The 17,060-nt window shown below is 35.7% G+C and overlaps 1 protein-coding gene across 1 annotated transcript; it reads left to right on the top strand.

Moving 5' to 3' along the window:
• Window positions 1–212: 212 nt before the first annotated feature.
• Window positions 213–16,131, top strand: LOC131928368 (putative G-protein coupled receptor 158; the record flags this gene model as incomplete). Its single annotated transcript, XM_059284372.1, has 9 exons — window positions 213–321; window positions 1,520–1,861; window positions 6,719–6,787; window positions 7,177–7,286; window positions 7,619–7,854; window positions 8,225–8,363; window positions 8,811–8,916; window positions 11,743–11,922; window positions 12,613–16,131. Coding segments are annotated over 9 exons (1,600 nt in total), but the record flags the coding sequence as incomplete, so codon positions are not given.
• Window positions 16,132–17,060: the final 929 nt, after the last annotated feature.

The following is a 17,060-nucleotide window of genomic DNA, read 5'->3' as shown; positions in this document are numbered from 1 at the left end:
GAGATGTGCGAACGTAGCCCATTATAGTATTAGAATATTTTCAGGGGCGTTGTTGTACTGGACGCCAACACTTAAGCCTGTTATTTATGTTTATTTTCAGGGGCGTCGTTCTACTTGAGGCCAACACTTAAGCCTGTTATTTCTGTATATTTTCAGGTGCGTCGTTCTACTTGAGGCCAACACTTAAGCCTGTTATTTCTGTATATTTTCAGGGGCGTCGTTCTACTGGAGGCCAACATTGAAGCCATACCAATCAACCAGTGTGTCGATGATGGCGCTCTGTTCTCGGGGTCACATCGCTGTATTCAATCTTCTACAGAGGTAAGTCTAGGGGTCATCTAGGGGTCATCTATGGGTCATCTAGGGGTCATCTAGAGTCATGGATTGGTCTTTAGGCAAGTTGTCATTTATGCTGGGGTCAGTGGTAAAAGGGTCATTTGATGGTATTGTGTGGGTTCAGTGGTCAAGTGGACAATTGGTTTGGGGGTCAGTGGTCAAGTTGTCATTTGGTGGTACGGGTTCAATTGTCAAGTGGTCATTTGGTTTGGGGGTCTGTGGTCAAGTTTTCGTGGTATTGTCTGAGGTCCTTGTTCAAAATGTAATTGACTGGTGTTGTCTGGGTTCAGTGGTCAAGCTGTCGTGTGGTGGTGTGGTGTGGGTTCAGTGGTCAAGCTGTCATGTGATGGTGTGGTGTTGGTTCAGTGGTCACGTTGTCATTTGGTGGTGTGGTGTGATTTCAGTGGTCAAGTTGTCATGTGGTGGTGTGGTATTGGTTCAGTGGTCACGTTGTCATTTGGTGGTGTGGTGTGGGTTCAGTGGTCACGTTGTCATTTGGTGGTGTGGTGTGATTTCAGTGGTCAAGTTGTCATTTTGTGGTTGGTGTGGTGTGGGTTCAGTGGTCAAGTTGTCATTTGGTGGTGTGGAGTGGTGTGGGTTCAGTGGTCACGTTGTCATTTGGTGGTGTGGTGTGGGTTCAGTGGTCAAGTTGTCATTTGGTGGTGTGATGTGAGTTTAGTGGTCAAGTTGTTTTTAGTGGTGAGGTGTGGGTTGAGTGGTCAAGTTGTTTTGTTGTGTGGTGTGGGGTTATGGCTGATGTGAAGTTTTATCGGAAGTCAGTGGTCAACGAGGGCTGTGATGGATTTGTCAGTGACGCGAACGTTCAGTTGTTTGGGATGTACGAGGTCAGTTGTTTGAGTTACCCGTGTACATAATTGTCAGCTGACTGGGGTCAGTGTTCTAGTAAGTCAGTTGTCTGAGTTGGTCGTTCATGTGCAGAGTTTCTTCCAGACATCTCTTCGGGTGGGGGGGGGGGGCGATACCCCCGAAGAAAGTCTACCGCCCCCCCCCCGAACTAGATGGAATTTATATAGTTATCGTATACTTTTATTAGTGTCCGCCCCCCCCCCCCCCCGGAGATAAAAGTCTGGAAGAAACACTGTCCATGTGTACCCTTTTTTCCTTTTTAAAATATCATCAGATGTTATATCTTTCTATACGTTTTGTTTTCCCATGTCCACAGTGCCAGAATATCCCAAGTTCAAGTTTCAAGGCCGCCAGCTACAGGTGTGTTTGCAAGACAGGCTACCACATCCCTGGGGCAGTCAACCAGTACTTCGAGGGCAGCGCCGTGGAAAACGCTTACATCTCCTACATCCGCAATCTCAGCCTGAACTACACGACGCTGTACAACTGCCTGCCCATGTTGGCTACGGGCTCATCGTCCCCGCCCCTCAGCGTGGACAGCGAGCAGATTGTGGCCTTTGACTTTTTGGTGCGCGGGATACCGCTGGGGATACAGAGCTTCTGCATGACCGTGTCCCTGGTCATTGGGATTGTCATAGTATGTTTCAGGAAGACGAAGGTGAGTTGATGGTGTCGGTGATGGGTGTGTGAGAGGTGGTGGGAGGGGGGTAGAGTGGTTGGGTTTTAGGGATGTTGTGTTGGGGTGGGTAGGTGCTAAAGTGATAAGGTTTTAGGGATGTTGTGTTGGGGTGGGTAGGTGCTAAAGTGATAAGGTTTTAGGGATGTTGTGTTGGGGTGGGTAGGTGCTAAAGCGATAAGGTTTTAGGGATGTTGTGTTGGGGTGGGTAGGTGCTAAAGTGATGAGGTTTTAGGGATGTTGTGTTGGGGTGGGTAGGTGCTAAAGTGATGAGGTTTTAGGGATGTTGTGTTGGGGTGGGTAGGTGCTAAAGTGATGAGGTTTTAGGGATGTTGTGTTGGGGTGGGTAGGTGCTAAAGTGATGAGGTTTTAGGGATGTTGTGTTGGGGTGGGTAGGTGCTAAAGTGATGAGGTTTTAGGGATGTTGTGTTGGGGTGGGTTGAAAGGTGGTGGGGGGGAGGGTAGAGTGGTTGGGTTTTAAGGATGTGTATGTGTGTTGGAAGGCGGGGGGGGGGGGGCTGGGGGTTGAGAGGTGGTGGATTGGGGTAGAGTGATGGGGTTTTAGGGGCGGTCTGAGATAGAAGGTGGGGGTGGTTGGGTTTAGAGTGGGGGGGAGGGGGGTAAGAGTGGGGGGGGGGGTTAGGCAATATGTCCTAGGCAATATATATTGTTATAAATGTAACTGAAAGATAGTAGGGTCTTAAAGTTGTTTACCATTCTGATTGCGACTGAAATAATACACGATTTTTAAAAAAAATCTTATAATTTGTCGTAAATTTTGTTGCACCTCTCCATTTGAAAATTTCTACAAGTAGGCCTACACATTTTACATAAAATTGTTTTCTGACATAGTATTTTGAAATGGTAAACTTTAAGAGACTCGAACTCGCCGTAGCTAATAAAAATACATTTTTTGTTTCGGAGGCCCTTGGTTTAGGGGTGGGGGATATAACACCATTCATAACACTGCCTTGCCAACACCACTGACCACCCTCCCTCACCCCCTTTGATTCTGCTAGCAGTCTTCAATCATAGGTAACAGTTGAAGACTTACAAACCGACACAAGCACTGTACAATGTAACCAGAGGCGTAGCGATGGGGGAGGGGCAGGGGGGACATATGTCCCCGGGCGCCGACCTTAGGAGGCGCCAAAATAGGAAAAATTAATCGAAAGTTTGAGGGGGGTGTATGCAAATTGAAAGTTTGAGGGGGTGCAAATCAAAAGTTTGGGGGGGGGGGGGGTGCAAAATGAAAGTTTGTCCCCGGGCGGCGGGAAGGGTCGCTACGCCTCTGAATGTAACAGAGCGTGGTGTTGTAACAATGCAACACAATAACATCTAATGTAATCTTTGACTAAGCAAACCAACCGTGACAATCGTAGCAGGTTGTATTATCCACAAGTTATGTCATGTCTACTAATTTAACAATTAAACTATTTAAACGTCTACAATTTCATACCGCCCCACCACCCACCCACACACACACACACTTTCTTCACACCACTTGAGCCGCTCACAGCTATAAATAGTACACCGTTCGATTCCATATCGACTGGCGTTAATTCAATTTTCCTTGGATGCATAACGAAGCAAAAATCGATTGAGCTCGATTATTTACTCAGATATTCGATTACCGCTGTAGATCGGGACGAACCGGTTCTGTAAATAAACAGTGGTGAAAAATCTATCGATGCCGTTTTTTATGCCATGGTGAGAGAATATATGACTAGAACTGGAACTATTTAGTGCTTGAGATGTAAGACCAAAACCCTTGCTGACCCCAAACTCTGACCCCAACACAACCCTGAGCCAAACACAACCCTGAGCCAAACACAACCCTGACCCAAACACCAGCCTGACCCAAACACAACCCTGACCCAAACACCAGCCTGACCCAAACACAACCCTGACCCAAACACAACCCTGACCCAAACACAACCCTGAGCCAAACACAACCCTGACCCAAACACCAGCCTGACCCAAACACAACCCTGACCCAAACACCAGCCTGACCCAAACACAACCCTGACCCAAACACAACCCTGACCCAAACACAACCCTGACCCAAACATAACCCTGACCCCAACACCAGCCTGACCCAAACACAACCCTGACCCAAACACAACCCTGACCCAAACACAACCCTGAGCCAAACACAACCCTGACCCAAACACCAGCCTGACCCAAACACAACCCTGACCCAAACACCAGCCTGACCCAAACACAACCCTGACCCAAACACAACCCTGACCCAAACATAACCCTGACCCCAACACCAGCCTGACCCAAACACAACCCTGACCCAAACACAACCCTGACCCAAACACAACCCTGACCCAAACATAACCCTGACCCAAACACCAGCCTGACCCAAACATAACCCTGACCCCAACACCAGCCTGACCCAAACACAACCCTGACCCAAACACAACCCTGACCCAAACACAACCCTGACCCAAACATAACCCTAACCCCAACATCTGCCTGACCCCAACACCAGCCTGATCCCAACACCAGCCTGATCCCAGTCTCTGCCTGACCCCAACATCTGCCTGACCCCAACATCTGCCTGACCCCAACACCAGCCTGATCCCAGTCTCTGCCTGACCCCAATACCAGCCTGACCCCAACACCAGCCTGACCCCAAAAACATCCTGACCCCAACACCAGCTTAAACACAACAGCAGTCTGACCCCAACCTCAGCCTCCTCAACATCAGTCTTACTAACAACCTGATCCCAACGCGACTTTGCCCCTATCACCAGATTCCTACAATTTTCTACATTATATTCAAAAAACCATTTTGATACATTTAGTATAAATGTAGGTCTATTAGTTAAAGCATTTAAACAATACAATTACATTTAGCTTTGCATAAATATAAAATAAATTCGTATGAATACGTATGTCCATATTTCATGTTTGAGTAGGTTTGTAAATCGTTGCGTAAGTTTGTGTGCATATAATTTGTGTGTGAATGTGTATTTAGATCTGTAGTCCATTATTTTATTAATTGTCCATGTTTATTGTTTGCATGCATGTATGTACTTATTATTATGTATAGCGTATGTGTATTTATGAGAGTAAATAAATATATATGTATGCTCCAATATAAGTTTACAATATGCTGGGTTAGTTGCTAATTTTGCTATTTTAGCACAGCGTATGTTACTGTGTGGACAAATTACACTTGTAAACTGCCTAGAACTTATGATTATTTAGATGGTGTCGTTTTAGAGGATATATATATATATATATATATATATATATATATATATATATATATATATATATATATATATATATATATATATATATATATATATACGCGGTCAAATTATGGTTACATCATATGTGTAGCACCTTGATATAGACTTATGGGTAAAGGCCAAACATAAGACATGTAATATTTCAATAGCGGCGTGTTATACAATGCATATAGGTCCACTGCTAACATCTTAACCCCCCCCCCCCCCACCCCTCCGTCCCTTACAACCACCACTAGCATTTTAAAAACTGGTAGTCAAAAACCATCTTCAGCAATCTCCCTCTACTGCCGTGAGAACCCCCCCCCCCCCCCAGTGCATTCAGCCCATCAATATCTCACCTATGGAGCGGACCCTATGCCAAACGCTTAAGCCAACCCACAATTTTAATACCATATAAAAAAAAAAGAATTCTCTCGCATCCCTCCCCCCTCCTCTCCCCTTCCCTTTAGGTTCCCTCCCAGGGTCTGCCTACTACTGCTCCAGCCTCCCTCGCCCTTCCCTCGAACATGCCGTAGTGCAATCTAATAAGTACACTGAGGCGAGCACGCACCCGACAGCACAAGGGGAGGAAACAAATAACAGATACGATGGAGTTATCGATCCGCGATACAGAGAATATGGGCGACGCGCAGGGCATTTCTACGGTGCTCCGATTTGGTCATATTACTCCAAAGTGTCACAGCACACTTAAAACAAGTTTGATCCAGGCAGAAAAGGCGTGATGATGAAAGGTCATTTCTTGGTCATTGCCCTTCAAAAGCATGTGTTGTTGATTTTTTTTTAGGCAAGAGATGAGGTTTTTTTTTTTAAAAATATATCACATTGTAGTTCAATCAACACTAAAATTAGATCAGATTATTGAGGAGATTATCAAATCGGCCTGGAGACAATACGTGTGTGTGTGTTGGTGGTGGTGGGGAGGGGAGGAGTTTGAAAAATTATGTTTTGTTGTTGCCTGATATAAATAATCACAGGTAATATGATTTTAAATTCAGACAGCTTCTGTGTATATCAGTAGCGGAAGTACAAAAAAGACCCCCCTCCTATATATATATATATATATATATATATATATATATATACATATATTTAATTATATATATATATATATATATTAATTATATATATATATATATATTTATATATATATATATGTGTGTGTGTGTGTGTGTGTCTGTGTGTGTGCGTGTGTATGTGTTAGTATACTCTCTCACTACATTTAAAAATTAACTTTCCTGGTGTTGAGTCTCAATTAAATATTGTAAAACTAAAAAATAGAAGATGTTCACTCTGCTGATGGCCATATTCATGTTTAATAAATGACATTAAAATATGTTGTTGTGACTATTGTATCAACTGTTTTGCCCCAATAAAATATGTTGTGAGAACTGTTTTACCCATTATAATGTGTTGTGACAACTGTTTTGTCTCATTAAAATGTGTTGTGAAAACTGTTTTACCCCATTAAAATGTGTTGTGACAACTGTTTCACCCATCAAAATGTGTTATTGTTAAAAAATTAAAATGTGTTGTTTTACCTGATGAAATACGTTTTTGCCTATTGCTTCAGGTGATGAGGTCCAGTATATGGGTCTTGCTGGAGATGTTTTTACTGGGCGCTATTTTGCTCTATGCTACAGTAAGTATTTTTTGTGTGGTATAGGAATCTGTTATTACTGTAATTATATTTCTTTCTGTTACAATAATTTATTTGTTTTTGTATGATGTGATATCTCTCTATGCTACAGTAGGTACTTTTTGTGTGATATGGGAATCTGTTATTACTGTAATTATATTTCTTTCGGTTACAATAATTTATTTGTTTTTGTGTGATGTGATATCACTACAGTAAGTATTTTTGTTGTAGTTATGGTGTGTTGACACTAATTTGTAACTATTATGTTGTGTGGCGTATTTGTTTGTCCCAAATTATAATATTTTAGTTTATTATTTAAGGAGATTCGTATTTGATTTTTTTTATACATGATGCACACATCATACTGATTAAATCTTATTTTGTTTCATTAGGTGGTGATCCAATATTTTGAACCTACCACAACAACATGTCTTCTGCTGCCTTGGTTCAGAGAAATGGGCTTTGCTGTTGTGTATGGTGTTCTAGTGCTGAAGATTTACAGGTATGGGCCCCACTATACAAATATCTTAATGCTCAATACACCATTTTCACCATACTAATCATTTAAGGCTATTTATAAACAATGTGGGATGACATGGTCGTATGACATATGCCAATGGTAGTGTATATGACTTTTATTTTAACCTTATGTGGAGGCTTTAACTGATAGAATTTTAACTAAATGTGAAACTCTTTTTGACAGAATTTTAACTAAATGTGTAACTCTTTTTGACAGAATTTTAACTAAATGTGTAACTGTTTTAATAGAATTTTAACTACATTTGTAACTCTTTTTGACAGAATTTTAACTAAATGTGTAACTCTTTTTGACAGAATTTTAGCAGAGTTCCAGTCGAGGAAGGCACACCGGGTCCATGTTCGTGATAAAGATCTCCTCAAATATTTGGCTGTCATTTTGACTATTGTGATAGCCTACATGTCGGCCTGGACGGCTGTGAACATGGACCACTTGGATCACAATAGTACCATTTTGGAAGAGTTATCTACCCCTGAAGGGTTGAAGTACACACTGTGTCGAGCTATGTGGTGGGATTATGTCATAGAAGCGGGTGAGTACGCTACGTAAAATGTAATGCCCTGCTTCCATTAATTCAGATTTCAGCCTGCTTTTCTTTACTGATTTGCTTCTATAGCCTTTTTCCATGTATAATAAACTACAAGGTAGCAGTTGTTTTAAATTTGGAGTTTTTTTACAGTTATCAACTTTTGAAAATATTTTTGTTTTCATAATCATCATCATCATCATTCCTTTGTGGCCCCTGGGGAGCAAAGGGCTGCAACCACACATCTCCATCGGACTCGGTTTTGGGCTGCCCCCTTTATCTGTGCCCATGTTTTAGGTCTGGGAAATTATCTAGATTGTTTAAGTTTCTAAAATAGTTTAGATTTCTGTAACAATCTGTTGTTGTTTTTTTTCAGGGGAGTTCATCTTTTTATGCTTTGGCATCTACATGTGTTATTGTGTTAGGTCAGCACCCACAGAGTATTCAGAGGGCAGGTTTATTACAGGTGCAATTTGCTATGAGGCTGTTATATCAACAATCTTCTATGTACTTAGGTGGGTCAATGTTTTGTACGCTCTTATATTAAGCACTCCTTACACTGAGATCTACACTTGATTAGTGTTAAAATTAGTCATTATTATATTTCTTAGTCTTGATAATTCATATGTTTACATTATCCATGTAAAAATGACAGTATACTTTTAAACAAATTTAGGCAATATTATTAAAAAAAATAAAACTGTTTTATTTTTTTTATCTTAGTAAACCTACACTGATTTGAAGTCTAGCTCTGATAATTAGGCCTGAATAGTTTAAATTGAATCAATTTTTTATTTTGAATGTTTATACCTAATTTAAAAAAATTCAGGATACAAAGTTTTGGATGAAAAATGTAATATTGCTCTATTGTTAATAAGCCTACTAATCACTTTAAGATTCACTGCTGAATAAACTTAATGATAGACTTTTTGATACTGAAAGTCAGTTTGTTTTCTCTCCAGACATTTGTGGTGGTACAAATTGCATCCAGACCACCTTTTTCTCATGTTTTTTCTAAGATGTCAGCTCACAGTCACAGTTGTCTTACTCATCATCTTGGGTCCTAAGGTATTGAAGCTTTACTTTTTCTTGATATTTTGTGTTTATAATAAAAATACGTTCAACTGGAGATGAACGTGAAGCGGGGAATAAAATATGCTAAATTGGAGTTTTACCATATATTCAATATATTGTGATATATTTGTGTCAAATATTATAAATAACTGAATATTAAACGAAAATCAATGGCTAAATATATCAATATATATGAGAATATAGGCTCAAAATTAACTTTAAACAACAGTGTTTGCGAGCAAGATTCGCTATAAAAACAGCAGCCATCTGTATGTTAGAGTGGTTTCCCCTGAATCTCTAACTATAATTTTAACAAAAACAAAACTTAAACAAGATGTCTGCTAAAGTAAATGAGCTTGGTTGCATCTGATCATGATGAAAACATCGCTAATCCTTATTTTAACTGAAAAGTAATTCAGTTGTTTAAAAACAGGTACATTAATGAAACTTTCAAGCATTTTTGTAATTTTCAAAACATAAATCCTCCCAAAAATGTGAAATTTAAAAAAAAAATTTACTGAGTCACCTTTTTTTCACATTACTAGTCTCGGACGATTTTTGGAAACCAGAAGTAGTACTTTACTCTTATTTTTGTATGTACACTAGTCTACTACAGACATGCCTACTTTTTCACGCCATGCTGTTTTTGTAAAAGTTTGTCCAATTTTTTGAAAAAAAAATTAGTTTAAACATTTAATAGGCCAAACATATTTTTTAAAAAAAAGTCTGTATCTTTAAGTTTTCCATATATTGCTTAAGATACTGATCTCATAGCCTTAGAAAATTTGAGATGGACAGAGAGAGAAGAGTGTTCAAGAACTTTTATATATTTGGATAGTTTATGTTTGTTTGGTGCACAATTCTTTTTCTATGCAATTCTATTCATTTAAAGCAATGTAATATACAATAAAATTTGGGGGAGACTGCCCCATCTTTATTTCATAAACATTTTATACACACATTTGTTCAAAGACATTAATAAAATTAATGACATATTTGGTTATAAAAAAACACATTTAATTATACAACTTGAAAACAAATGCTTTAATTTTCAAAACATGGCCTGTGGATATAGGTTAGATTGCAAATTGAAAGTTAAATGCATTATAAAGCTACATTTTCTACAGCTTTAGCTCTAATCATATATTTGTTCGTTTTCTTAGGATCCAAAACTATTATCAATTTTCAATAGGAAACACTTGACAGTTTTTCTATTTTAAAAATATTATGAATTTATTTACTGATAAAAACTAGAAGTTAGATATAAGCTTTTTTTGGTCAGAGGAAAAGCAGCCAAAAAAAAAATTAATTGATTAAAAACTAGCATAAAAATACAATGAATAAATGAGATTTTTACTAAATTATTTCATTATATATTAAATTATATCATTGAATCTGTGTTTCTCGGCAGTGGAATATGTTAAATGAGGGCATAATTTTAATTAAAATAGTATTACTTTATAGTTAAGAGTGGCCTCCCTTCAAAATCCTCACAGAGAATACAAAAAAATACATTTTCACCTCAATGACATGTGTAGTAGTGGTCAAGACAGCCTGCCAGCCTACCTGTAACCAGAGTTTCTTCCAGGCTAAGCCCCCCCCCCCTCCCCCCGAAAAAATTCTACCGCCCCCCCCAGAACGAAATGAAATTTATATAATTTATATAGAAAATATATACTTTTAACAGTGTCCGACCCCCCCCCCCCCCCGAAATTTCAAGTGCCCCCCCCCCCCCCCCCTGAAATTTTAAGTGCCCCCCCCCCCCCCCCCCCCCACCGGAGAAAAAAGTCTGGAAGAAACACTGCCTGTAACTGAGGTTGCAGGTACAGAACCCATACACTCAAAAAATAATTTTTGATAAAAAAAAATTTCTTAGACATTAACTTAAATAGTTTATTCATTTGTTAATCCAATTATTAATTGGTTCTAATAATTTTCTATAGGACATTTTTGATAGATTTTCCTATTCAAGAAGATGTTAATTTCAATGTTTCTTTTCATTATATTATGTACCTACGTAATGACGGATAGAGCATTAAGAAAACTTTTTTTTTTAATGACCAGGAAAAAAAAGAAAGAAAAATATTATTTAAAAAAAAACCCAATAAATTATCAGGATTTTAACTGCATTATTTAAAACAATAAGTCAGTTTTGGTATTTAATAAATTACTATGGTGTTTGTTTTATTAGATTTTATATATTCAGGTTGTTGTTTTTCACGATCCTGCAATGCCCATCCTTCAAGTGCCCACATAACTTGACTTCTTTATTACCCATTTCATTCATTCATTAATGATATTATTAAAAATGAATCGATAGATTTGATTTATTAATATCTTGCAATTTAGACTAATTACTTATTAAATTTAAGCATACTTTTTGTATTTCATTTTTATAATTTAAAACTAACTCGCTATCTTCTTCTTCTTCTTCTTAGTTCTTAATTTTAGTGTTGGGAGGGATTCTCTCCAACACAATTCAGTATACATGTCAACTGGTTATGCACCATTGAGGCCATTGACTCCAATTTCAGCCTGCTTTTCTTTTTGAATTTGCTTCCATAGTCTTTGTTCAAAGAAGAACAAAGTACAAGGCATCAGTTGTTTTGGATATCGAGCCTCATCTGCCCGAGGGTTCGAACTCAAGACTTTTTGGTTTAGCAGCTATAAGCTTTACCAACTCGACCACACTGAAACTATTACCTATTTATCTTTTAGTTCAAGGCTACTTCAAAATAAATCAAAATTATTTTCAAAATATAGCCTAAGTTTATTTGTAGGTTTTTAGATCTGGTATTTTTAAAACCTCTTTTTTTTCAGCTGTGGTATGCACATCGGCCTCCTGATGAAGATCATGGGCGGTCAAGGGCTTACTCTCAGTCCGATGTCCAGGACAGCTCTTTCCCTGAGACCATGAAGTTGAATGTGGGGATCTCATCCAACGGTGACGTCGAGGTCGGGGAAATTAGTTTGACTGAGATGGACCCTGAGGACATTCGGGTTTGTCAGGTTTTTACTGCTTTGGTTCATCTTGTCCAAGGTTGCTTAGATCAGGTTTTTACTGTTTTGGTTCATCTTGTCCAAGGTTGCTTAGTTAAAAGAAAACTTAGGCCTATTTTGTTTGCTAAATGACTTGAAATTTTCATTTCAATAAATACTTTTTAACTGTTGTTTACATATAACTAATATAATTTTATAAGTGTATGCTACATAAAAAGCTCTCCAAAATACCTGAAAGTATTATAAGCAAAAATTAAGAATTTGATGTGGTTTTAATAGTTGCCTCATCCAATGGCAAAAACTAACCAGTAAATATCACAACATGTGTACATCTATGTTTGTAAAGTCCAATACTCTTATCTTGACATTGTTTAGCTTGCTAACCCTTTTAAGTTGGGCTTGTTAAGTTAAAATGCACTTTCTAATATATTATGTCAATTCTTTACGATAGTGAACTCTAATATCTGAACCACAATTGAAGGTCAAATTTGCCTGTGAACAACCATTATTGTATTTTTCATGCCCAATTGATAAGAAATTTCTAACGTTTTCCCTTAATATAGAAAAAATGTTTTGGGAGAAGCTGAAATAAAATCTTCAATGTTTTATTTTTTACCAAAATAATGTTAATGATATTAATTACAAAGTTGTCCCCACTTTTAAATAATGAAATAACATTTTCTCCAACAGGCTGAACTGAAAAGGCTCTATACTCAGCTCCAGATATACAAGACTAAAACAATGAGGAAAGACAACCCTCACATCTCTAAGAGGAGGGGTGGCAGGAAGCAGACACACCGACGCTTCTCCCTACAGGCGTTCCACCATAAGCACAGACACCATCATGACCATGACCATGAACATGAGATGTCTAAGACACCAGAGGAATCAACTAATTCTGCCGAAGCCATGGCATTTACAATAGAGCCTAGTGTAAAGGAAGACCCCAATGAAGGGAGGTCGGTTCCATCTGTGAGCTTTAAACCTGGACACAAATAAATGTCTGTTATTTGTGTTTGTTTCATACAAAGTTACATATTACTATGTAATTTCTTTTCTTTATGAGTAATGGAGCAATTTAAACAAATACTGCATTTGTTTAGCCTAGTGTATGTTGGTGACGGTGGTGTGTAATGTGATTAATATAGTAACGAAAGAATCTCCTGTGTGAGTTCAACCTGCGGCTAGATAGAATGGAAAGAATTCCCGCACTGCTGAGGAAAGTCAGATAACAGGTGCACTGACAAGCCATATTGGCTAATGGAGAGAAATGAAGACTAATGATGTGATCCAGTATCATAACAGTGATTTTGTTCTGTTTATGTTTCATTGAATTTCATTCATTTTATTAAAAAACATAACAGATAATCAATTTTTAAAACTACTAACACAAATTAAATGCTAGACTGGAAAAATGTCCAAAAATAGTGATTTCTAGTTTTCAAAAAAATTTACTTAGTTTTATACTAAATAATGGGATTACCAAATTGATACCCTTAAAGAAAATGTTATATTTTACTGTTTTGTATGTGTGGAGAACTATGACTGGAAGGCAGCTCAGCAAACATGGCTGATGTTTATCATTGATTTACAATATAAAATTTTAAAGATATTCCTCCACTCCTTCTATCCTTTATTTTTAAAGTATATTAAAGCAAAATATAAAAATAAAAACAATCCCATTATTTAAAAAAAAATTTATCATTTTGAAAAAAAAATGACCATTATTAATAAATTTCTCCCTAAAACGTTCAGTTCATTCTTTTAGCTCTTGGCTGTTTTAACTGATATTCCAATTACTCCACTTGATAAACTGTTTAAAGTAAAAATGTGAGAAATGTAAGTGTATTTTAAAATAAATCTTACAAACAAATCATTTTTCATTTATTGCAATGAGGACATTTAAAATCTGTTAACTTAGTGTAACATAGAAAAGTGTTCACTAGCTCCTTCAAGCTTGCATGACATGTATGTTTGATGTCAACCAAGCTATTTTTGTGTCAACACAACTTTCATTTTCAAGCATTAGAAGCTAATAATGTTTTTTTTTCTGTAATATAAAATATGAATTTTTTTACCAAAATACATTTGGCCAATAGTTTTGAATAACAAGAATTATTGAAAAAAAATCTTTTAGGCCTATTTAAATAGCTAGAGCAATAATGTAGAAATTCAGGAAATCATAATAGAAATCTTTTTCTAAAATTGTCAGTTAAGAAAAAATGTATAATAATCACTTTTTTATAATCATGAGCGAATAGTCTAAGCATATATTTAAAACTGGAGGTTCTGACTAAATCAATAATACACACATATTTAGGATCAAAATCTGAAAAAAAATGTTGGATTAATCACTTTTATGCCATTGTAATCTGTTATTGCTTGTCTTTAACTACATCTGATTTATTGTGATACTTTTAGAATATCTTATACATGTATAACTATAATTTTAGAATATTTGTGTAAAATATGTGTATTTATATTGCAGCCATTTAATACACTTTGCGTCTTCATATGTTGCTTGACTACTGTGACAAAAAGATAAAGTAAACTTGTCAGTTTCATTTTTAGAATTTATATTTTTGTTTTTAGCAACAAAATTATAACAAAATTGGTACTAATTTATTAGGTTATATCAGCTTAGTTATGCAAAGAATATGTCATCTATATGATATTTCTTGAAATATTTTACTGGTTTATAAAGTTTCTCTCTTTGTCAATTTTCTTTCTTGATTTTTTTTTTATGTTGAACTTTTTTTTTTTTACCAGAATGAATTTTTTTTTGCTTTAACACTTTCGAGTCCGCAGGAGTGGATGTTAATTAATCTAATGGTATCTAAGACATTGAGAGCAACATAGAATTCTGAGTGATTTTTTTTTTTTACAATTTCTATGCAAGACTGAAGTGCAAAATGAGCTACATGGTTTACATTTTAGTTTTCAATGGATACAAAATGATAAAGATATTTTCCAAGGAGGCTGTGATATGTATTCATGATAGCCATCTTGAATTACTGTGAACTAACGGGTAAATTGACATATATACATATGAATAAAAACAGCATCAAACATTTTGTAAAAGTGGTTCAAATTTCACATTTTATGGGCAGATTTCTGTTCCATTATAATGCAAAATTAAATATTCATTTAAAAATTTGTATCACACCCCCAGACAAGTAAGTATTCTACTGACTCAGTTGCTTTTCAAATAATTGCTGTTTTCTAGTTTTTATGTATTTATCATATTTTCATAAATTATCATGAATAGCAAATTTCTACATCATCTAATCACTTTTTTCATTGCTTACGATTTGTACCTTTTATCTTTTGATTAAATTATTTGTATTTGTTTAGTTACTTCAGGATGTACTTTGGCCACATTTTATTGATGAATTTACATTGGGAAAAGCTAACTTTTTAAAATGATGAAGTGCTTTTTTTTTATCATATTATTTAACTAATTATAAAATAAAATAACATCTAGATTGAAAAGTTTAAGTGATTAGTGGTATTACAATTATTTCCATATTTTACAATAAAAGTATAGTTTAACCTGGGTTTAGCTGCTTTCAGGCATGTTTTGTTCTGGCAAGTGTTGTAACAAGATGCATTCAGTTTTGTAGTAGGCTGTCAATGCAACTGTCTTCCCATTCTTCTCTTTTCTGCTTCTCTGTTAATTTTTAAAAATTATTTTTTTCAGCATTCTGAGATTATATATACTAGTCAAGCTCTCTACTACACATTTGTATACATTTTCTTATCTTTATAAATGGTATAGAAGTGTACACGTGATAGTAGATTCAGACTACCAAAAATACTACGTTTTGCTGAATTTTTTCAAAGTTAGGTTACAACTGCTGAATTATCACCTTATTTTATATAATTTTAAGTTATTTATAGCTAGCTTCACAATTCATTGTTCAATTATGGGCTTTTAATTTAACGAAAAACAACATTAAACTAAGTGGAAATTTCATTAACTCAATTAAACTTTACCATACAACATTTGGCAGCCATGATAATATCTATAATTAATGTTAAATGTTGTTCTAGCTTCTTATATTACATGGCTAATGATCTCTGCATCATACAATACTTTTTTAAAGTATTTCTACATCTTTCATGAACAATGCTAGCATTAATTCATACTTCATATTACTACTGTTAAATTGTTCTTCAATCACTGCTATTTTTTAAAGAAAAATGTCCTTTTTCCGTTTTATATATATATATATATATATATATATATATATATATATATATATATATATATATATATATATATATATATATATATATATATATATATGCATATGTATATAAACGGTAGGCCATACATTTGGTAAGATTAAATGCTTATTAGCAACCAAGCAAACATTCCACTAAACACAAGGTTAAAAATTGTTTCATAAGTTTCAGAAAATTAAGTTCAAGTTTACTTTTTATTGATAGATTACTTTTAAACATATAGGCCTACTTTCAAATAGATGAAAACCACCTTGATGTTGATAATCTAATAAAGATTTGTAGAACACAAAATTTGATGCTTATACCATTTTACATTTTCTAACTAATTATGGTATAATAAATAGTTTCCTTTGCATATGGAGGCATTGCGTAGTTAGTGTTATGCCCAGCCCCATTTACTTGCGTTAACATAAGTCAAATACCCGTTAGAGTTTGGTGGACTCATGGACGAATGCTCTACCATTCGAACTTGCAGGACCTAAACTAAAGACTGAATTTGTTTTCTTTTGTAATTGAAAAATATTCTTTACTATTGTTGTTAGATATATTCTGAAACTATATAATGAAAATCGTTTAACTACAGGTACCTTAAAACTAAGAGATATTCTATTATAACCCTTAACACAACAAAAATCACAATATCTCCAAAATTAGATTTAAAACTACACCTACAACAATGTCTGTGTTAAAATTTGAACACTTACATACTGCATATATTTCTCACAGGTTTTTTTTCATCGGTGGAAAGGATAAGCTTGATGTTACATTCATTTTTTAGAATCAGCAATATTTAAAAAAAATGTTCTGTGTTTTTTCTCCTTTATAAAGAAGCAACATATTTGTTTTTCATGCCATGTTAAACATTTAAATTTCCCGCACCCAGCTATAAC

Source organism: Physella acuta, unplaced genomic scaffold (genome assembly GCF_028476545.2).
Source record: "Physella acuta isolate Inbredline_101_S28 unplaced genomic scaffold, ASM2847654v3 ptg001492l, whole genome shotgun sequence".
Lineage (NCBI taxonomy): Eukaryota > Metazoa > Mollusca > Gastropoda > Physidae > Physella > Physella acuta.
Note: the sequence above shows the minus strand (reverse complement) of the source record. Positions and strands in the feature narration are given on the sequence as shown.